This window comes from Lemur catta, chromosome 2, assembly GCF_020740605.2.
Source record: "Lemur catta isolate mLemCat1 chromosome 2, mLemCat1.pri, whole genome shotgun sequence".
Classification (NCBI taxonomy): domain Eukaryota; kingdom Metazoa; phylum Chordata; class Mammalia; order Primates; family Lemuridae; genus Lemur; species Lemur catta.
Window position 1 is genome coordinate 831,049 of NC_059129.1, and position 20,819 is coordinate 851,867.

General features: G+C 62.3%; 1 protein-coding gene across 4 annotated transcripts in view; it reads right to left on the bottom strand.

Annotated features, from left to right (window-relative positions):
- LMF1 (lipase maturation factor 1) overlaps positions 1-20,819 on the bottom strand; it is a 62,913-nt gene that overhangs the window by 39,622 nt on the left and 2,472 nt on the right. For all 4 annotated transcript variants that reach the window (XR_006733159.1, XM_045541047.1, XM_045541046.1 and 1 more), the window contains exons 2-3: positions 16,135-16,444; positions 10,055-10,065 (exon numbers count right to left, since the gene is read on the bottom strand). Coding sequence is in view for 3 of the 4 variants with exons in the window: in XM_045541047.1 (XP_045397003.1) it covers positions 10,055-10,065; positions 16,135-16,444 (321 nt within the window). In the remaining variant the exon portion in view is untranslated. The remainder of the gene's footprint in view (positions 1-10,054; positions 10,066-16,134; positions 16,445-20,819) is intronic.

A 20,819-nucleotide genomic window follows, 5' to 3' on the forward strand; every position in this document is an offset into this window, starting at 1 on the left:
AGGGTGAGGGTGCACAGCTGGCCGCGGCTGCTGCGGTTGGTGGGGGTGTCTCGGTGGCCAGCCAGGGGGGACGTGCCCTGGCCAGGCAGCGCAGGGGTAGCGGCTGAGCGGCTGAGCTGGAGTTTTCATGTGAAAGCAACAAAGAGGCGATGGCAGTTTGAGATAAGAGGGGATGGAGCTGGATTTTCAAGACAATCGATTTGACTGAATTACATAGAACACGTGAGGCACCGGCCCTGCCAGAGGCGGAGTCGGGGCCCAGAGGGCCACACGGAGGCAGAGGGGTGGGGGGCACAGGGGGCTGAGGACAGAGGTGCAGGAGCAGGGAGGGGGCCCTGGGGACGGCACCCCCAGCCCACTTTTTGCTCCAGGTCAGCGAGGGCCAGACGGGAGCCACGGCATGGTCTGGCCGGAGTCACGGGTTACTGGGTAGGGAGCGAGGCCGCGAGGGGGAGCTGGAGCCGGGCGGGGGCCGGGGCGGTGGGCAGGGCAGACCACGCGGTCAGGTCAGCGTGTTGGGGCTGAGCCGCCTCTGACCACGGCAGACACGTGATTCAACAGGACGTCTCAGAGGCGCAAACCACCACGGTGGCCACGCCAGCAGGAAAACACCAACTGAGGTCTCATTAACTTTGTGGAAACTATTTTCGTTACTCCGAGAGTAATTAAATATAGCACAGATGGATCCTTCAAAAGTGACAGCCACCATCCGCACTAGAAGCAGGAAATCCATTAGCTGCGCTGCTGAAAGGGGTGCGGGAGCGGCCTTCCCGCCGCCGGCTGTCACTCAGCGCCGAGCTGGCCGCCCTCTGCCACCCCAGGGGCTTCTAATCGTGGCCCCAGAGAGAGCTGGGAGCTTTTAAAAGTTTCCTTAATCTTTACAGGTTATATTTTAGGATGAAAAGTTACGAAATAGCATTCCGAGATCTCGCCGCACTACAGCTAACGCGGGAAGTTGCAGCTCGCTGCAGCCCCCGAGCTGGACAGGCTGGCAAGCAGCTGCGGCCACCAGACCCGTGTCCAGACGTGGCCCGGCCGGCACAGGCCAGACCCACACGGCACTGTGACCGGCACACAAAGCCGCAGGCCCTTCTCCACGTGTCTCCGACTTCAGGGGACGTGTCTCGCGTGACCTCGTTTCCCGCGTACCTGCTGCACAGGGGGCAGTGAGGCCCCGCCACCGAGGCCCCGGCCTCCGATGTCTCACGGGCACCCTGGTGGCAACCAAGGCAACGCCAGGGAGAAAGCCTGCTCCTCCCGGCTGGCATTCGGGGTGTGTCTTCAGACCCTCAGATGCGTGAGCCACGCTTCTGTCACCCGTCCCGCTCTGCAAAGCCCCCTCCCAGAGCCCTGGTTAGCGCTGCTCGGTGGCCGCGATGGAGATGCCACCGAGGGTGGCAATGGTGGGAACTGCGTTAAGCAGAGCTAAGGTCACGTGTGGCCCGGTCTTGGGCCTGGCCCACGGAGGCGACTGCACGGAATCAGGCCGGAGCACACGCGTTGTGGCTTCCAACTCAGCCAGCTGGAGCCGCGCACAGAGCCCGTCCCGCACACACGGCCCGGTCGTCACCGCCCCGCACTGCCCCGCACAGCCGGCACCCCGGCCCTCGTCAGCAGGCCCCGCACGTGGGGGTCTCGTCCCGGCCTGCCGACCCCTCTGGCCCCCGGCGATGGCCAGACAGCATGGCCCCCGCGGCCCCGCGGCCAGTGCTCCTCACACCCAGCCGTCCTGGGGGTGCCCGGGGTGCTAGCCGCGCCTCCCTGGGCCGGGCTCTGCACAGGAGTCTCCAGACCTGGCCTGAGCCAGTCGGGTCCCTCCGGACACAACCGCGTCACAGCATCACCCGGACTCTGGGTCACATTCCCGTCAGGACGGCGTTTCGAGCGCGTTTGCGGATCTGCTGCTGGGCGGACGGGAAGCTCAGGCCACAGCCTGACCGCGGAGAGGCCCCGGTCAGCGTCCGACCTCGGCCGCGGGACTCACACCAGACAGCAGGTCGGACACGGAGCGCATTTCCTAGCAAGCAGACGTTCTTGACAGAGCTGGTTAACGGCCGCACGCTTTACATACAGTTAGCACAGGCTGCACACTCCCAGTCATGAAGCACTTAGCAAACCGTGAACGTGTATTTTAGGGACGTCCTAGGGCTCTGCAGAGAAACAGGAAGTGACCTCTGTAACCCATGCGCCCCCCAGCGACCCTCCATCCCCCATCATGGTGCTTGCTAGTGCTCGGTTGCCGTGACAACCAGACTTCCTGGCCCCAGGTGTCCCGGCTGCTGAGCTGTGTCCAGGTGTCTCCAGCAGCCTGAAAACAAAACCCACACAATGACCTTACGAGCTTTATTGGTTTGGGATAAATATGAAAATGCTTCCTGTAGACGGAAATTAGACTTAGCAACAGGGATTTTTAGGATTAATCTACTCCACGTATTTAAGCTATGCCAGGCTGCAGGGCACAGGCGTGACCATTCCTCTGCTTCCGTTTCCTGCGGCTGAAAATCAGCCGGAGCTCGCTGGGCCTGGGCGACCCGTCCGCGTGTCAGCAGACACACGTCCCCACCCACTCGGGGGTCAGCGCTGCCCGGTGTCCCCGGTGCTGCCGCCGGGCACAGGCTGCCACAGGTGGAGCCAGGCGTGTCCAGTCACGTGAGCTCCAGCACACCTGGGACGTGGGCGGGAGTCTCCCACACCACGGCCGGCACGCGCCCAGGTCAGAGGTCAGGGTGGCCCCGGGGCTGCTGCCCCCACAGACGTGGTCTCTGCCCCTAGTGGACACGCAGGAGCTCTCTCCCTGCCCGCTGCGGCCGTGCCACCCTGGCCGCCCTTACACTCCACGAAAGTCAGCTGTCCCCAGCCCTCCCACCAGGTCGGCAGTGACAGACAGCACCAGGGCACAGGGGCGGAGAGACCAGGGTCCGCTGAGAGATAGCCCCCCACAGACCCACCTGGGCACCCAGTGGCTGACCAGGCCAGAGTGTGTCCCCCTAGGGGGACAGGAACAAGGACTGGACAAGAAGAATGGATGCCCAGGCCCTAGCCCGGGACCCAGTAGCCTCTGCCGACAGCCACAGTCTCACCCAGGGAGGGGACTGGGTGGCACAGCAATGCAAGGGGGGGGCAGCGACACGGGGGGGGCAGCGACGCAGGGGGGGCAGCCACGCAGGGGTTGGGGGGCAGCCACGTCCCGGGCAGCAGGTGCTCGACGCCTGGAAAGGCCAGGAACGCTTCCTCCCAGAAAAACCCGCGCACAGGATCACGTCTCAGCCCAGGCAGGTGACAGGAGTCCCATCCATGGGGACCCCCCCATCAGCACGGATGAGCCCCCCACTTCCCTGGAGGGCCAAGCCCACTCGGCCTTGATTCTTACGACAAAAGAAATAAAAGTTATAAGGTTTGAAACAGAAAAAATGTGATTGCCTACACAGAAAATTTAAAAACAAAACAGAGAATTACAGAAAACGAGCTCAACTACTCAGCGGCATTAGCAAAATCGCAGGACACGACATTACAAAGGACCCTCGAGGATGCCTGGGCCCCGAGTCATCCTTCTGAAAAATAAGGGAAGGAATGAGGAGTTTGTCCGACCTTCCCAGAGCAGCTGGGTTTACGGCAACCAGACGGCTCGCGAGGGACGTGACTATGATGGAAACTTCCAGATAACCAAGGCAGGGCGCGTTGCAGTCAGCACCACCTGCGCAGGCCCAGGGGTGCCCATCCAGGGACGCCACAGAAAGGGACTCGGATCTGCCCCGAGTGCGCATCACACTCACGGCCGTCGGGGCAGCAAGGGCCTCAGGCCTGGCAGGGCGGGACTAGGACCACGAACAAGGGATGAGACAGGACAAAGTAGCTGAGGGGTGGACGGGGACCCGGCCCGAGGCAGGTGGTCGCCTGCAGAGCACTTTCGTTAGCAGGTAAGAGACAGAAAATGAATGAGCGAAGCCATCAGCTCCAGACGTTGGAAAAGAATAAAATAAACCCTTTCCTCCCAGGAGGAGGAAATCTACACAAAGTAACACTTCATGAGCTGGATGCATTTTTAAAAATCTGATGAATAAAACCATTTCTTTGAAAGGAGCCACAAAGGGGCCACCGACAGCCGTTCTGACCACGGGAGAGAAAAGGAGGGACCCGAGTGGCACTCGGGCCACGCAGGACCGAGACTGACGGTGGGCGGGGCCGCCCTGCACAGGGGACACGGAGCAAGTCCCGGAACCGCGGAGACTAGGGGTGCTAAGATCCCGTCACCCGCCACACGCAGGAAACATGGCCACCACGTCCTTGCCGTGCTCTGGATAAAAAGCAAACGCCGGCCAAACGCCCCTCGTCCCCACGATCTGATACACAGAAAACTACAAATGGCTGAGACGGAGTCTAGACAGAGGCACCAGAGGGACCCCGGACTGGAGCACGGACTCAGACCAGAACTCTGCGTGCTGAAGAGACGTTTCCGAACCAGAGACGGGAACGGGACATGACGGGAGAGATTCGGAGCGAACAGAACATCAATGATCGTGTGGACGCGAAGATGTCGTCTTTAGGATGCATTTTCTCCTAGGTGCCACTGGATAATTGTCACCGCTATTACTAAGTGAAAAAATGGAACGAAAGAAATGTACACAATACGGCCTGGTTTGGGTAAAGCAAACACTGACCCCTAAACCCTGTGTGTGTGCATGTGTACATGTGTGTGCACCGTGTCACGTGTACTTGTGCGCCTGTGTGCACGCGTGTGCGTGTGCCTGCTTGTGCACAGATCTGAGTCGGCACGAGAGAAGGAAGGGCATGACGGGAGGTTAACACGGCTGGAGGACAGAAACCCGATGAAAAGACCACCCTGAAAACGAGAGCCCCCGTGAGGCCGTGTGCACACGTGCAGAACGCAGAGCCCACCCCCCACACGGGCCTGCACACATGCTGGGGGCCCAGCGTCTGCCCGGAGGCGGCTGTCCTCTCCTCCCGTTCCGCGCTGGCCGCACACGGGCCACACGCCCGCCGCGGGTCCCGAGGGTCTCGGCCAGGAGCACCGGCTGCTCCCGGGGGGCAGCACCCTGGCCCGGCCCCGTTCTGCGACTCTCTGCTCCCCCGTCTTCCCTGCCAGCAGCAGAAGCCGGCCCCGGGCAGCACCACCTGCCAAGGCTGATGTCCCGGTGGCCAAGCAGACAGACAGCACGGTGACGTGGTGACAAAGAGGAAGGACCGGGCAGAAACACAACTGCTGGAGCCAAGAAAGACGCCAAGACTCTGGGGGAGAGCGTCGGGGATTCCAGAAAGGCGCCGGCCCGAGGAGGGGACTTGGTCCCAGAGGCCGAGGAGGTGGCCTGGGGGCCTCCCTCTCCGGTGCTCACGGCCAACTGAGGCCGCTTGTGGTGACAAGCAGCAGCAGCTGGGGGAGAACCCTCTGGAAGCTCCTGGGAGGAACCTGCTGAGCTCCCTGCGGGCAGGCCCTGCTCCGCACGGACAGGCTCTAATGAAAGCTGCCAACTGGGCCAGTGAGCCCCTCGTCACGCTGCACTTTTAAAGCATGAACTTAAGAGCAGCGAGGGTGAAGGGTCACACGGGCGTTTGGTCCCAGCTGGCGGGAGGCGCTGCCATGAGGGACGACCCCAAGCGCAGCGTCCAGGCCACGCGGCCCTCGCCTGGGTCAGGGACGGCCCGAGACAGACCCGGTGAGGCGGGGGAGGGGGCAACACCCGGCAAGCGCCCAAGACACGGCCTATCTGCGCCAGCCCCTGCGACCAGGGCGGACCCCTGCGCTCTCCGTGCCCCCACCCGGCCCCCCGCCGGCCCCCACTGACCTGCTGCCTCCTGGGGGTGCTCAGCCCGGGCCCCCGCTCCCCAAGCTCCAGCGCGGCGTCTCCCCAGCCCGCTGTGCGCGGCAGCACTCGCCGACACCTGGCCCTGGGACCAGCTGGCATTTATCTGCCGGGGCTTCGCCAACAGCGCTTCCTCCTGAAAGGAAGGCCGGACGCCCAGGCCCCGGGGAGTCCGGTTCTCACCTGAAGGGACTGCGGTTAACAGAGCACATTTTCCTATAAAGCAGAGCTCCCCAACCTTTTCGGCACCGGGGACCAGTTTCATGGAAGATAATTTTCCATGGACTGGGGTGCGGTGGGTGTCGTGGGTGGGGGGAGGTGGTGCGGAGCTCAGGCGGTGCCAGGCGGCCCGTTTCCCAGCAGGCCTTGGACGGTGCGGGGGATGCAGCACCCCCAGGCCCCATCCTGGGACTGCCACCCCTGCAGCGCCCGGGGGGAGCAGGGTCATGGCGTCCACCCCCAGGCCGGCCTCTCCACAGTCCGCACTGCAGTCTGGTTCCCCTGCTCGGCCCCACCCCTGCGTCCCGCCAGGAAGGCCCCGCAGTGCGGTGCCGGGTGGAGACGCCCTCACTGTCCCCGTGTTGCCTGCGGGCCGACCCTCCCACGCCCAAGCAAACTGAGCCAAAAACAACCACAGAAAGGACAGGTGCAAATGCCTTCTGGGGCCACGACGCTCCACGGGCGAAAGGGCCGGTCTCCCCCGACCCCCATGGCTGTGTCTGGGCACGAGGACCTTGCCAAACGGCCTGGGGGCAGCCGGAGGAAGCCCCATGGCAACCTGGCCCGTGGGAACCGCCCTGTCCTCATGCAAGGCTGCTGCTCGGTCCCGGCTGGCAGGTGCAGCTCCTGGTCACGAGGCCCTTCCCACGCATCTCTCTCCCACCCTCACACCCTGGTGGCCAACGGGACCACCCTGCGGCCCAGGCCTGAGAGCAGCCTGCAGACTCAGCGCTGGGGACAGGTTCCCAGGACTCAGCCCCGGGCACAAGTGCTGCGCGCTTCACGGCCAGACCTCACCAGCCCTGCCCCGGAGCTCCCCTTGTGGCCTGGGCACTTGGCTTGGAGCCCCAGGGGGGCCGAGACCAGGCTCGGGGGCTACGAACTTGAGAGGCGCCTGCAAAGAGCGCCTGGGCCTGGAGGAACCGGCGGGAGCCCCAGCTGGGCCGCCCAGGCCCGCGGCTTGCGCCCTCCCAGATTCCCGCATTGTCCTCAGACGCACAAGCACAGCACGAGGTTCGAAATTGGCTCTGGGGTCCAAGCTCACCAGATATCAAAAAGCACATTTCCTGCGGGGGGCAGGAAGCAGGCAGCACTCACGGGGCGCTGAATTCATTACCGCAGCCTCGTTCTTTGAAGTAAACGTTACCGGACTCGGCGGCCTTCAAAGCACGGCCACCTCTAGCCCCAGCAGAGCACAGACGCGGGAGTAACAGACACCGTGGTTTTCCTGTGTCCTGCAAAGCACAGCCCCACTCACGGCTTCTCCACGGGGCACACAGCCGCACAGCGGGCCCCAGGTGGCCGCATCTGAGGGGACTTTAAGGCAGCAGGAAAGTGCTGACAGAAACGCAAACACTCGGGCACGGTAAGGGGACCCCGCAGCCAAGCCCCACGTCACCCCGTGCAGACCTCCCCGCAACCCGCTGCCCCCGACGGCCTGGAGGTTGGAGCGAGAGGGGAGGGGAGGGTGCAGCCCTGCGCTGGGTGGGGGCCTGGCCGTACGCGCCGCTGAGCACTGCGGTGCAGCTGGGGCAACCGAGGAACCTGCGTCTCCTCTCAGTCTAACCTTAGAAACATGGCCGGCGCTGTGGGAGCTGCTCCGCAGGGAAGCGCCTCCCGCGGGCACGGGCTGCACCACGTCAGCGCGAGCCACGGGGCTGCTGCGTTCTCATTAAAGCCCCTTCGCAAAACCAAGACACACTCAGTGTAATTACTACTCACGTGAGCGCAGAGTCAGACACAGCCAGGGTGGGACAGGTGCTCACCGCGAAGAGCCACCTGCAGTGCGGCCGAGGAAGGAAACCGCAGGGAGCGAGCAGGCGTCTGACTTCCCTGAACACGGCCCGGCCCCGCCCGGCCCCTGGCTGCTTCCCGGTCTCCAAGACAAGCTCAGGAGAGGACGGTCCCAGGACCTGCGGCCGCTCAGGGCAGGGAGGGCGCGGCTGCACCTCTGGGGTCCCCACTCCTGCACGGTATTCGGAATGACGAGCTGCCGCACAGGGTGATGACAGTGTGGGGTCCGGTCCCCCGCAGGGGCTCCCGTGAGGAAAACGTATTAATGAGTCGGCAGTTTGCTTCAAAGTCCCTAAAATTATCACCTGCGACCAGAGAAGCAGTTACGTTTGTGAAGGCCCCCGGGCAACACCAACAGAAGCAAACGCGGAAGGCGGATTCACTTCAGCTCCCGGCCGGCTCCTGCCCGGCCCAGCCCCACGGCGCCCCTGAAGGCTCTCGCACCTCCACCCGTGCACACCTCAACTGGCTTCCGCTTCCGCTTTGCAGGTGGCTGGGGGGTGGGAGGGCAGCTCCAGCATGGCCCGTGGCAGCGCCTCACCCCTGATGAGGGAGCGGGAGGGTGGCGGGGTTTCGGAGACGGACCACCCAGCTCCCCTGACACCTACTGGCCTCCCCTCCCCGCTGTGACTCCGCCACCTCGGCACTGAGACGCAGGCAGCCGCCACCTGCCCTCGCGCAGCCCTTAGTGGGGCCAACGGTGCACGTGGTTTGCTGCACAAAACCCGAGCGCGGCCTCTCCCACCGCGAGCAGGAGCCGGGCCGGCGCTCTCCTTGTGCGTGGCCACCGGGAAGGAGGAACACTGTTGCAACTGCAGATCAATAAGTAGTGTTTGCTAGGAAAAGAAGGTTTGCGGATCGGAATGCTGGAGGGGAATTTTGGTATCACATACAGTTCTATCCACTCCACCAGGAGGCCCAGGCCTTGCGGGCGGCACCTTCTCATGTCTCTCCTCCCTCCTGAGCTCACCAAGGTTCCTTTCCTTTGATACAACTTTGTGCGACTAACAGGCTATGTGCCCAGCTGGTGGTGAGTAGGCCGTGTAGCGTCTGCAAATGGAGAAGGAGCCCCTGAAATGATCCTTCCTCGCAGACAGGACGTCCCCTCGGGCCCTGGTGCCAGCCGGGCTGGTGCATCCAGAGGGCGGCAGGCCTGAGACAGCTGATCATTGTTGCTTCAGACAGTTACCTGCCTTTCAAGGTGATTAGAATCAGGAAATTTTTTAATTTATATTTTACCACATTCTGATGTTCGTTTCTTTAGTAGATCCCAATTCCCGACACCACTGGTACTCAATACTGAAGGAATGAACGTATGTGAGGAACAGAACATGGGGAGCGGCCTGCAACGTGAGGACACGGCTCTGTGGCCAGAAGCCGTCGGGGGGCCTGGACCAGACGCCCCTCCCCCACACCCTGAACCCAGGAGAAGCCGAGCTGGGCTGGTCCCCGCGACCCCACGCACCTGTGAGGCCTTTACAGACGAAAACCTGCCTCTTCCACTTCCCTCCCTCAAGTCTGGGGAGTTGGCTGACCCACAGGCCCACCTGTGTCCCAGGACCCCCTGGAGGCCTTGAGCCTACCTGGTGCACAACCACCGTCCTCCCGCCCCCCCCACGTCCTCCCACCTCTGTCCTCCCACCCCCCGTCCTCCCACCCGCTGTCCTCCCGCCCACATCCTCCCGCCCCTGTCCTCCCGCCCCCTGTCCTCCCGCCCGCCGTCCTCCTGCCCCCCCACGTCCTCCCACCCGCTGTCCTCCCACCCCCCCGCTGTCCTCCCACCCCCCGTCCTGCTGCCCGCCATCCTCCGGCCACCCTGCCAGCGCCTCCGTTGCCTGGCAGGACGGCCAACACCTCCCTCTACCAGAGGAAGCACAGACCACCCTGCCCCTGGGCCACACCAGCACCTTGTGAAGTCCTCGGTGCAGACAGCACCCAAGGCTCATGTGTGCTGGGGGAGGGACAGCCTGGGCTTCACCCCGGGGAAGGGGTGGGGGTGGCACTGCTGGGCTCCCACCATCAGACAGGGCGGCTGCCGAAGGCACCTGTGAGCTTCCACCTCGGCGCTGGCCGCTCTCTGGGCGGGAGCCGGCTTGGGGGACGCAGAGGTTAACCCAGGGCTCGGCGCGCCAGGACACTGGCAGCAGAGGCCGAGCGGTAAGAACGGCGGGGGAGGCGCGTGGGGACACCCACCGACACGCGTGCCAGCGGTCCTCACTTACCGAAAGAATACCTGAAAAACAAACAAAGAAAAGTGTATTAAAATTTTGGCTTGTTTTAACCAAAGACTTATGATACGTTAAACCACGTGTTTCCCCGGTAAGTGAAGCCCCCACCCCACTGTGGGCCCTGGGACAGCGCGGGGTCAGGGCAGTGACGCGAGGACCCGCCTACCAGGCGCTGGGCCCAGGAGCCCCCCACGCCCCGGGGAGCAAAGACACAGCAACAGCGAGTTGCCATTTTGACCCCCCCCCCACGTCCCAGAGCACCCGGGGGCTGGGGTCACACGCGGCCCACCGACATCAGAGCCCACCCTGGGTGCAGGAGGAACACCTGCCCCCACCACCTCGGCCAACGTGGGGCCCAGGTCTCGGCTAGAAAGGGACAAGGCGCGGACATGCCCTGGCATGGTGAACCCCAAAACACAGAGCTCCGTGAGCCGGCCAGACACAGAAGGGCCCGCAGATGGGACTCCACTTCAGGAAGGGCCCGGAACAGGCTGGCCCCGAGGGACGGGCTGTGGGCCAGTGGCTGCCAGGGGGAGGGGACGGGGGCTGAGGTGGGCTGAGGAGAATGTTCTAGACTGAGGTACAGTGAGGGCTTCAGAACCCTGTGAACACACCAAACCACGGACTGGCCCCTGCGATGCCTGGACGTGTGGTGTGCGCAGCGCAGCTCGGGCCCAGGTGGGTGGGGCCGCAGGAAGGCGGGACGGGCGTGTGGACAGGTGTGGGGACGGGCGTGGGGTCGGGCGTTGACGGGCGTGGATAGGTGTGGGGACAGGCTCTCATGCCATCCGAAAGCTGCCTTCAGACGACACATTCTGTTCACGGGGACAGTGTGCATTTGAAACATGATCAAAGACCCCTGCAGTACAAGGACCAGGTGCTGGTGGGTGTTTCCACCCAGCCCAGCCCTGGCAGAAAGGAACGGGGGGACCCACAGGTCTGACTCCGCGAAGGAGCCTCGGGCGGCAAACAACGTCATCACACACACATCGGGGCGCACCGGTCAGACCTGCACGCGTGTTCCCTGCGTGAAACACGCCGAGCTGAGGGGCAGCGGGCGGGACAGGTGCGACACGTCGAGGCCTCTCACAGATGAGGAGCGGAAAACGCTCGTCCGGAGGAACACGGCAAAGGACCAAACACAAATCCCAAGGGAAACAGAGACAGCGAAAACAAACCAGGAAACGCTGTCGGAGAAATGTGTTCAAACCATATTTTTCACTTGTCAAACTCTGAGAGACGCTTTCTGGGAACGTGATATTCTGTGCAGGGGAGGGGACGCGGCCAGGCCCGGCCACCGCACACGGCTGCCTGCGGTGCAGCCGGCAGCACCCTCGCAACGCACTTCTGACCCGACAGCCCACGCGCTGAGTCGCGGGTCTGCAAAGCGTCGCGAGCCACAGAGCTTCTGATGAAGCGTCGTCTCCAGGGGCAAACACCAGACACGACTCAAACGCCCAAGGGCGGAGCTCGGTCACCACAGCGAGCGCGTGTGACGGGCGCCCACGGCCACCACACCTGTCAGCAAATGACGGCAGACGCCTGCGGTGCGCGGCCGGTGTGACCCCGATTCGTGAATAAAAAGCACACGCGTCACAGAGGCCGCAGGGCGCCAGGCGCCAACACCTGCTTTCTCAGCAGCGACTCAGACTCGGGACACGTCTGTCTCCACCGGCTTCAGCCGGGGACAGCAGGAAGCGCGATCAGACGCCGTCGCAGAACATCGGTGACACGGGAAGATATTCATAATCTGACGTGAAGTCAAAAAGTGTTTAGGTAGGTGTTTTAAATATTGTTATAAAATATTGCAATGAACATGATTTAAGAACGAAGTGAGACACACGGGGGGTGAAACAGGCCTGCAGGGGAGCCCCCTTCTGTGGGAGAGAAACCGGGCCACAGCGGGACGGGGCCCCAAGAAGATGCGTCTGTGCCTAATTCCCGAAACCACAGCTTGTTAGGAACAGAGGTCTCTGCAGAGGTCATTAAATTAAGGCTCTTGGATGAGATCGTCCTGGATTGTCCAACCACACGTGTCCGTATCAGAAGGCACAGGAACACGGGACAGGCAGGACAGGGGCACGGCCCCAGGCCCACTGAGACGGCCCTGCGGACCCACGCAGGGCAGGTGGGGGACACGCACAGAACCTCACTTCCTTTCAGTCCCGGACCCAGAACAAGCGTTTCGCCCTCGCCGGTCAGGACGGGGCCGTGAGTGCCAGCCGGCCTGGCACTGCTGAACGTCCCTGCAGCGCTGGCCTCGGCCCCGGCGCTCTTTGAAGTGGATCCGCCGTCCCTCCTGTCTAGGAAGGAAGCGCCAACGGCGGCCCCTCCGCAGGAAGGAGGACCCCGAGACACCCGACTTCCGTCCCGGTTTCCAGAGATAATCTTTTCTTCCTCTGGGGGCTGGGGAAGAGAACAGGGCGGTTGTACAGCACCCGGGACGGCAGCAGGGAGACCCTCAGGGCCGCTGCCAACGAGAAGCGCAGAGGAAGGGACCAGAAACAGGGCGTCTTGGCAAAGCCGACGCTGCCTGGAGAAACAGGAGCAGTCACGAGGGTGTCCCTCTGCAAGCCCCGCTGTGGAAAGGCCCGTCCCAGTCAGAGTTAGGCCCCTCCTTAGAGTCATTCAGAGCTGTGTGCAGGGACAGCCGTTAAACACCGGCTCCGTCTGTCACATGCCGGTGCTCCCCAGGACGCTCACATCCCTAGACCACGACAGACACCCCAAGCACTAAGACACGTGAGAGTCCGCACTGACACGCACGGGATCAGATCAATAGGTAAACGGGGACCAGGGACCAGCTCCCTGCAGAAGAGTCCTCACCCCCAGGGAGGCGGAGCCCCCAGGCCTGCGTGTGGCCGCACAGACTCCGCCCAGAGAGTGCCAGGCGCGACGGCGACGTCGCTTGTGTGGAGAAAGCCGACAGCAGGTCCCGCCGGGCGGGACAGGCCAACGTCCTACGAGATGAGTCGTCTGGGCAGCGGGCACCCACACCGTGTGAGGGACAGGCTCTGCGGTGACCACCAACAGCCACTGGGGTCGTACGGGCAGGTCTGCAGGAACGTGCCCCTTCCCCGCACACCAGCCAGCGGGGAACACCGGTCCCAGCATGCGCCAGAGCCTGTCCGAACTGCACACGTCACCTCGGCCACACAGAGGCCATGGGGCAGAGCCGGTCGTGGGCGCCAGCTTCCTGCCCTGCCCTGTGAGAGGGTGACAGGTGCTGACACCCTTCTGACCCAGCGTGGGGCCACCTGTGAGGAACACCAGCCTCAAGGCCAGCACAGCCACTGCGGGGGGGTCATGCTCACCTACAGGCACCCATGTGCCGGCTGCTGTCCCCCTGCACAAACCTCCAGGTGCCATGCTGTGCCACCAGGGCCAGGCCACGGGACCATCAGCCTCCGCTCAAATGCAACGTCTGGGAGACAGGAGTTCCCTGTGAGGCAGACACGGCCAAGCTCTCACCCGTCACGAACTCACTGGTGTCCTCAACGATACTCCTGTCTCATCCCAAGGGTCCCCTGGCCAGTCCCAGGGGGCATGCCCGGACAGAGTCCTCGTTCTGACCTGGGGACTAGGCCGGCTCCCTCCTGTCTCCCTCCCTGACAGACACGAGAGCTGCCTGGGACCCCCACAGCCTGCTGGCCCGTCACGACAACCACGCTGGGGGTGCGGGAGGCAGAGCAGGCTCAGCAAAGCTGCCTGGCCTGGAAAGAGCCCTGTGGCGGTGGCAGGAGAGTGACCAGACCACTGACCGGCCACGGACTGGCCACTGACAGGACCACAGAGCGGCCACCGACCAGCCACTGACAGGACCACAGAGTGACCAGGGGCCACCACGCGGCACTACTGTATCAAGTCCCCAGGACAGAGAGATCATATGGGTTTTAACATTCCGTTAAAAACACACAATTCTCTCTGTCTCTCAGAAAGTCCTTCTTGACTTAAGAAAAGGGGACCCAGAGTGGCCCCTGACCGCCCCTAACCACACGCCCTCAGAGGCGGCCCCTGTGACCTGGGCCACCGCTCCTGTCCTTGGACACTATCACACCAAAGCTCCTCCAGTCACACCCGACCACGGGGACAGGGCCTGGGGCGGCAGCCAGGGTGGCCAACACGCACCTCCAGGCCGAGGCTCCTGGGCCCCGGGGGCCTCTGCAGAAGCAGGAGATTGATTCCGAGCGTCTGTGGACGACAGTGACTCCCACGCTGGGACTCCATCTCCACCTCTGTGTCTGGAGAAGCCGACAGGCGGCCACTTGCGCAGTGGACGGGCCTCCAAGGAGGTGGCCAGCCCGGGCACAGCACAGACGGGCCTCCAGGAGCCTGCGCGGCGCCCAGCGGAAGGTGCTGGGCTGGACGGCAGGGCGCGTCCCTCCACTGCCACCAGCGAGCAGCCGCGCCTGTACCCACGAGGACGCGCTCCGGCTACGGCGTCCCCGATCTGAGCATCTCAGCCCCCAAGAGAGATGCTCTTCTCTCAGCGTAAATACACGGACGTGAGGGACAGACTGTGTCTAACTTTAATTTTAAACTTTGGGGTAGCAAGAAAGAGAGGCCTTTTCTACTTGGGGGGCCCTCACCGTCGGGGCGAGTTCTCAAGGTCACCTTTGCTCAAGCTTCTAACACCCCAAGAACTGCCATCCGCCGGGGAAACCAGGGTCCAGGCTGAACTGCGAGCACCTTCTATGTGGACGGCCTGCGTCCGGCTAAGCACCTCACCTGGGTATGTGAGGTGACACCTGTGCGTCCCGGGCCCACGGCCTCGCTCGTCAGGGCCACACCGCACCCAGCAGGCCCCGGTGCTGCCGGCGCAGACCTCTGGCGGCCAGGGCGGGTCACCACCCGTCTCCACCGAGAGAGCCTCAGCTCGCACGGGTTCACCACAAACAACGCGTGCGTCATTGCTGAGAAAACACACTTCTATTTCATCTGGCTTCAGGGAGCCTAAATTAATCTGAATCACGTTTTCTAACATACCCAAGGAGGGGGCAGAACATCTTTTCCAATGAAGAAATACAAGACGACAGTCTCGCCCCGAGTGCTCGGCTGGTCTTCAAAACCGTGAACGGGGGTTAATCTTTCCCGACCCGCACATCCCAGACGTGCCTAGAAATACCTTTCAAAGTCAAACTTGGGGCGGTGTGGGGCCCGAGGCACGTGTCGGGGCTGGGCGCTGTCCCCGCGTGTGCCACGGGTGCTCTCGCCTGCTGTGACGCCGGCCGGTGTCACCGCACCAGGGCACCTGAAACTCTCCTCCTCTGGGTCGCATTAAAACCACAACGTCTCAAAAAACCAGCAGCCTCCAAGAATCACAGAAAAACGTCGCCAGCGTCCCCTCAAGCCCGTAAACTTCCACGTGCACGGCCCAGGGAGACTGGGGGAGGGCAGACGCCAGACCCCGAGGCCACAGCGCCCCAAGAACACGCTTAGGAAGTGTCACATCCTGGTCCACGACCGAGGGAATCACCGTGTCCTGGGCCAGCACCACAGGGACCGTCAGGCCACGACAGACGCCTCCCCGGATGACAAACAGCCCCGCTCGGGTCACTGGGACAGAGGCCTGGACGTCTCCACCTCCGACACGCCCACACGGACGGACGCCCGCCCCACGTCCACCTCTGGTCTCCATGGCCACGAGGTCCACCCCTCCTGCCGGGGACAGGTTGCCCTGTGACCCCAACACCGGGACTGGTGATGGTTCCTATTCAATAAGGAAGGGGGACTAAAAGGGCCGGCCTCAAAATCCAGGCCCCCAGAGAGTTCCCAAAGCCCATCCGGCCTCGGCCTCCCCCAGGCTGGCCGCGGGGCGTCTCCAGGCGGACGGGCCACTCCAGCAGAACCGGGTCTTATTCCCCAACATGGCGGCTCCTGCAGCTTGGCTGACTGGCAACCAGCGGGCTGTACCGCGGCTGTGTGAAATGAGGATATCCTCCTGCATTCATCTAAGACGAAAGCGCGCTTGGGCTCTGCACCTGCCAGGAGGCCTGGGAGTGCGTTTCGCAGGGAGCATCCCCGGAACCGGTGCAGCAGGCTCCGCAGCGCGCACCTCGCTCCTGCCCACTTACCAGACCTGCCCCACGTTGACCAGGGACAGGTAGAGCGCCCAGAGCACGGCCATGAGGACCATGTTGGCGCAGCCGGTCACCAGGACGAAGGACGAGATGCCCAAGCCCAGCAGGGCCAGCAGGTCCAGGTTGAAGTTCATGTCTGACCAGTCCAGCAGCCAGAGGATGGTCGGAGCAGAGCTCAGCGCCTCCCAGCTGCGCCGGCCCTGGAAGTAGCGCTGGACGCCGGTCAGGTACGCTTTGCACGGCAGCAGGCCCCTGTCGCCAACCAGCTGCTTGTTCTGCTGGAAAGCCACCAAGAATGCCACCACTGGAAGAGAAGGAGGACAGAGGGATCGTGACCGGGACAAACCATCTGTGGACACTTGTCAGACGGTGGGGGGGTGCTTGGCAGGGTGGGAAGAGTTCAGACTGGAGTCGGTACCTTCTCAAAATCTCGGGGGAAATACTGGAAAACCTAACCTGGGGAAGACACGTTGTATATGTGAATGTATTTACACACATACGTGTTTCCTCTACCTACATGGGTGTGTAAATAAATTAGACGTCATTCACATAGCACACGTGTCTGCTCGCATGAACGCCGAGCTGGCTGTCCGGACCACTCTCCCCGTCTGCCACCATGAAACACGTCCTGAGAACCACAGATCGGGTGAGAGCGCTGCCCCCAAAACATGCCACAGGGCTCACAGTGTGTTGCTCACACGTGAGCCACGATCACCCTCCTCCCAACCACACGCTTCTGAGTTCACGTCCCAGGTCGCCACCCCCACGAGCCCCCCCACGTCCCCTGGGCGTCACTGTGGACACGACGCTGAACCACACTCCCATCTGGAGCCGCGAAGAACAAAAAAGTCAGTCAAAGTGACAAAGACAGACCACGGAAACGCAAAACCAAAGATAGCGGATGGCGGTGTTACCGCCACGCAAACAGACTCAGCAGCGAGGGAGGAGGGCGGAGGAGGAAGTTGCACAACGATAGGGAATTACAACAGCTGTCCCCAAGCTCAGAAAGACAAAGCTCACAGGGCAGGGACAGGATCCGTACGTGGACAACCGTGAGGCACCGATGAAAAGATCACAGATCTAACTACGTGGAGAGAGACACCACGTTCGTTCACGGGCTGGAGGAGTCAAAATCATTAAGGAGTCAATTCTCCCTACTTTGGTCCACAAATTCAACACAATCCGAACCAAAACATCCAGCAGGATTTTCTGTAGATATTAGCAAGCTGACTCTAAAATGTATGCGGAAAGGCAAAGGAACTAGAATGGCTAAAATAATTCTGAAAAAAAAAAAACAAAGTTGGAAGGCTCACATTACCCAAATTCAAGACTTCTATAAAGGCTGGGTGCGGTGGGTCTTGCCTATCATCCCAGCACTTTGGGCACCCAAGGCTGGGAGGTCACTTGAGACCAGCCTGGGCAACACAGTGAGACCCCATCTCTACAAAAATACAAAAGTTAGCCAGGCATGGTGGCACATGCCTGTAGTCCCAGCTACTCGGGAGGCTGAGGCAGGAGGATCCCTTGAGCCCAGGAGATTGAGGCTGCAGTGAGCTGTGATCGAGCCACTGCACTCCAGCCAGGGCAACAGAGCAAGACCCTGTCTCAAAACAAACAAACAAAAAGACTTGCCACAAGCTGATCAGGACAGCGTGGCACTGGTAGAAGGACGGCCACCTAGGCCGACGGAGGAGGACAGAGGCCCAGACACAGCCCCGCACAACTGCAGTAAACTGACTCCGTTTGCTTTTTCAACACGCCCAGGCCTTTCACAGGGGACTTGCAAAGCCAGCGGTGCGTGTCGTTGGCTTCCAAGTGGCCTGGAGAGAGGGACACACACTCACTGCCCACGAACTCCCAGCACCACTGAACGCTCAAAACAGAACAGAAGGGCGGGACTTCAACCATTCATTCCTCTTGGCTTCCTTTCCCTCAAATTTTCCAAAGAGCAGCTGGGAGTGTGGCAAACACGGTGCCACGGTTCTGCTGGCCGAGTCGGTCCCGTCCTGGTGCCATCGAGAAAGCCGAGCCACAGGGGCTCGAAATTTGCCCAGGGGCTCCAGGGGAACGAGGGGAAGCGGAAGACAAGCGTCAGGGTCCTGCCTCCCGCCGGCGTGAAACCACCTTCTGCCACCCTGATGTGTCCACGTCACCCGAGGACCACGCCACGCAGCGGGCCGGGAGGAGCCCACTTTCTTCTCTATTTATGGTCCATTAGGGTATTTTTCCAGTCCCAGCTCAGGCTGGACGCGTGAGCGGTCCCCAGCCGCCTCACTGCAGGCCCCAGCCGGGCTGCGCTGCTTGGGGCAGACGCGGGACTTGGACTAAGCGGACGCGGCGAGGCCAGAAGCTCGTCCAGGGCTAAGGACGCGGCCCTGAGACTGAACGGTGCCCTGCGGCCCCCCGGAAAGAACAAGAGCCTCACAGGCACCTGGTCACATGACGAGGAGGAGGAGCGCGGGACACAGGGCCGGTCTGCGGACGCTCACCAGCCGGTCTCCACAAATGCCTCCCCCGTTGGAAAAATGTCTCCCAAACGTTTGAACTTCAAAGGAAATGTCCTTTCGCTACACTCAGGCACGCTCAGCGGCTGCCCGCGAGCCTCTCCCGGCGCTCCGTCCGGCCTGTTGTCGGGGAAGCGCGCCGGGCCACGCAGGAGTCCCGCCTCAGCCCCGCGGTGGTGGCCGGACCACTGTCCACCTCCTCGTGACGGAGCGTCTGGATGAGTGGTGTGTCCAAGGTCACACAGCCAGGTGTCGGGGACCAGCTCTGAGCCTCACAGTTCCCACCGATCGCAAGCTTCCAGAAAGTTCTCTGCAGTGAACCGGCAACCATCAATCCAATTCCAACCAACTGCACTTACGTTATTTCCAAATAACTTCTCAATTCCAACGTGGCTTAAACACCTCACCTACCTATTGTGTGTAATTCCCATCAACAGTAAACCAATCTGAGTGCAGCCCCGGAAAAAACGGGCACAGACGTTGAACCGGTCTCGCTCTGGCGGGTCTCTCACGGCACCCACGTGGCTCCCAACACGGCTTCACGGATGGCGGCTTTCGCAAACACAGGAGCTGCCAGAAATCCCACGAGCTCTGCCCCCGCGGCCCTTGGCTGCCGACCACGGACCTCCCTCCGCACCCTGGAAGGGGTTTTTCAAAGGGCCCAGGAGCCGGGGAGGGGGAGGGCTGCGGGGCCCCAGAGCCGCTCTTTGCTGGACACGCCTCCCCCCGCAGGGCTCAACAGTCTACCGCGTCGACCCCGCAGAGCCCCTGCAGAATCAGGCTCTGCACTTCGGGCTCGTCTCTGAGACGAAGTGGGCACTAGCGTGTGCAGCCCCGTGCACGGGCCCCCAGCAGCACGCGCCACTGTCGTGTCCCTGGAAGGTTCCAGGGTGGCCCGGCTAGCCCCACCCGTCATTGGAGAAGACCAGGTCGCGCTTGTTAGCACGATGACCATCGGGAGGGGCCGTGTCACAGGGCTGCTCTGCCCTGCATCCCAGCGACCCTGAGTGCGGCACTCGCTCTTGGGCTCTGTTTCCTTGTCATACACAGGGACAGGGACGGGCCTGAGCACAGGAGGTACCAGCACCCAGGTCCCACGGCCCAGGCCGGGAAGTCCTGTCATGTGATCATCCAGATCCAGCCACCCCTGGCAGCAGCCACCTGTGCCCAGTGGACGGGCAGTGTCAGGCGTCCACTGCCACCTTGGCAGGGCAGCCACAGTCCTCCCAGGGGCCCCTCAAGGCCTGAGAGGTGAAGCTGGTGTTTGGGATACGTGAGCTGGAGCCAGGGGCCTGGACCCCAGGGCCGTCAGCACTCGATGCACACGGGCCTGCGGCTGAGCCTGCCTCCTGGCTGCCCACCGGGAGGGGGACGTCACCAGGGGGTGAACGTTCACCGAGAGGTGCCGGGCAAGGTGCTACAGCAGTGTCTGCTCAGCACCAGCAGCCTCTCAGGGACAGGGCCGCATGTCAAGATGACAGGCGGATCTTCATTCCAATCTGCTCCGCAGCCCTGCTGAGACGCGGCTTCCCTGTAACAGAACACGCTCCAGCCCCGACGGCGTCACTGCAGACGGCCCCAGAAACCATTCTGTGCACAGCTGAGCCGTGTGCAGTGAGCGCACCCCCAGCACCCACACACCCCGACACACCCAGAGACGCCTACGGCTGCTGGGGAAGCACCCAGCACCACACACACAAAACCGGGCTGAGGCAGGAAGAAGCTTGTTGCTGGCAGCCGGCCTCTCCAGTCTGCCTTCTAGTCTTCACTGGGCCTTTCTGTGTTTCTGAAGCAACCAGTTCTCCTGATCTCTCTGTCTGTATTACACGCCTTTGGAGAGACGCTGCCTGAGGCTGAGCCTGCCTGAGTTTAGGTGTCTTTTTTCTTTTTTCTTTTTTTGAGACAAAGCCTCACTCTGTTGCCCGGGCTAGAGTGAGTGCGGTGGCGTCAGCCTCGCTCACAGCAACCTCAAACTCCTGGGCTCAAGCGATCCTCCTGCCTCAGCCTCCCGAGTAGCTGGGACGACAGGCATGCGCCACCATGCCCAGCTAATTTTTTCTATATATATTTTTTTTGGTTGGCCAGATAATTTCTTCCTATTTTTAGTAGAGACAGGGTCTTGCTCTTGCTCAGGCTGGTCTCGAACTCCTGACCTCGAAGTTTCAGTGTCTTTTA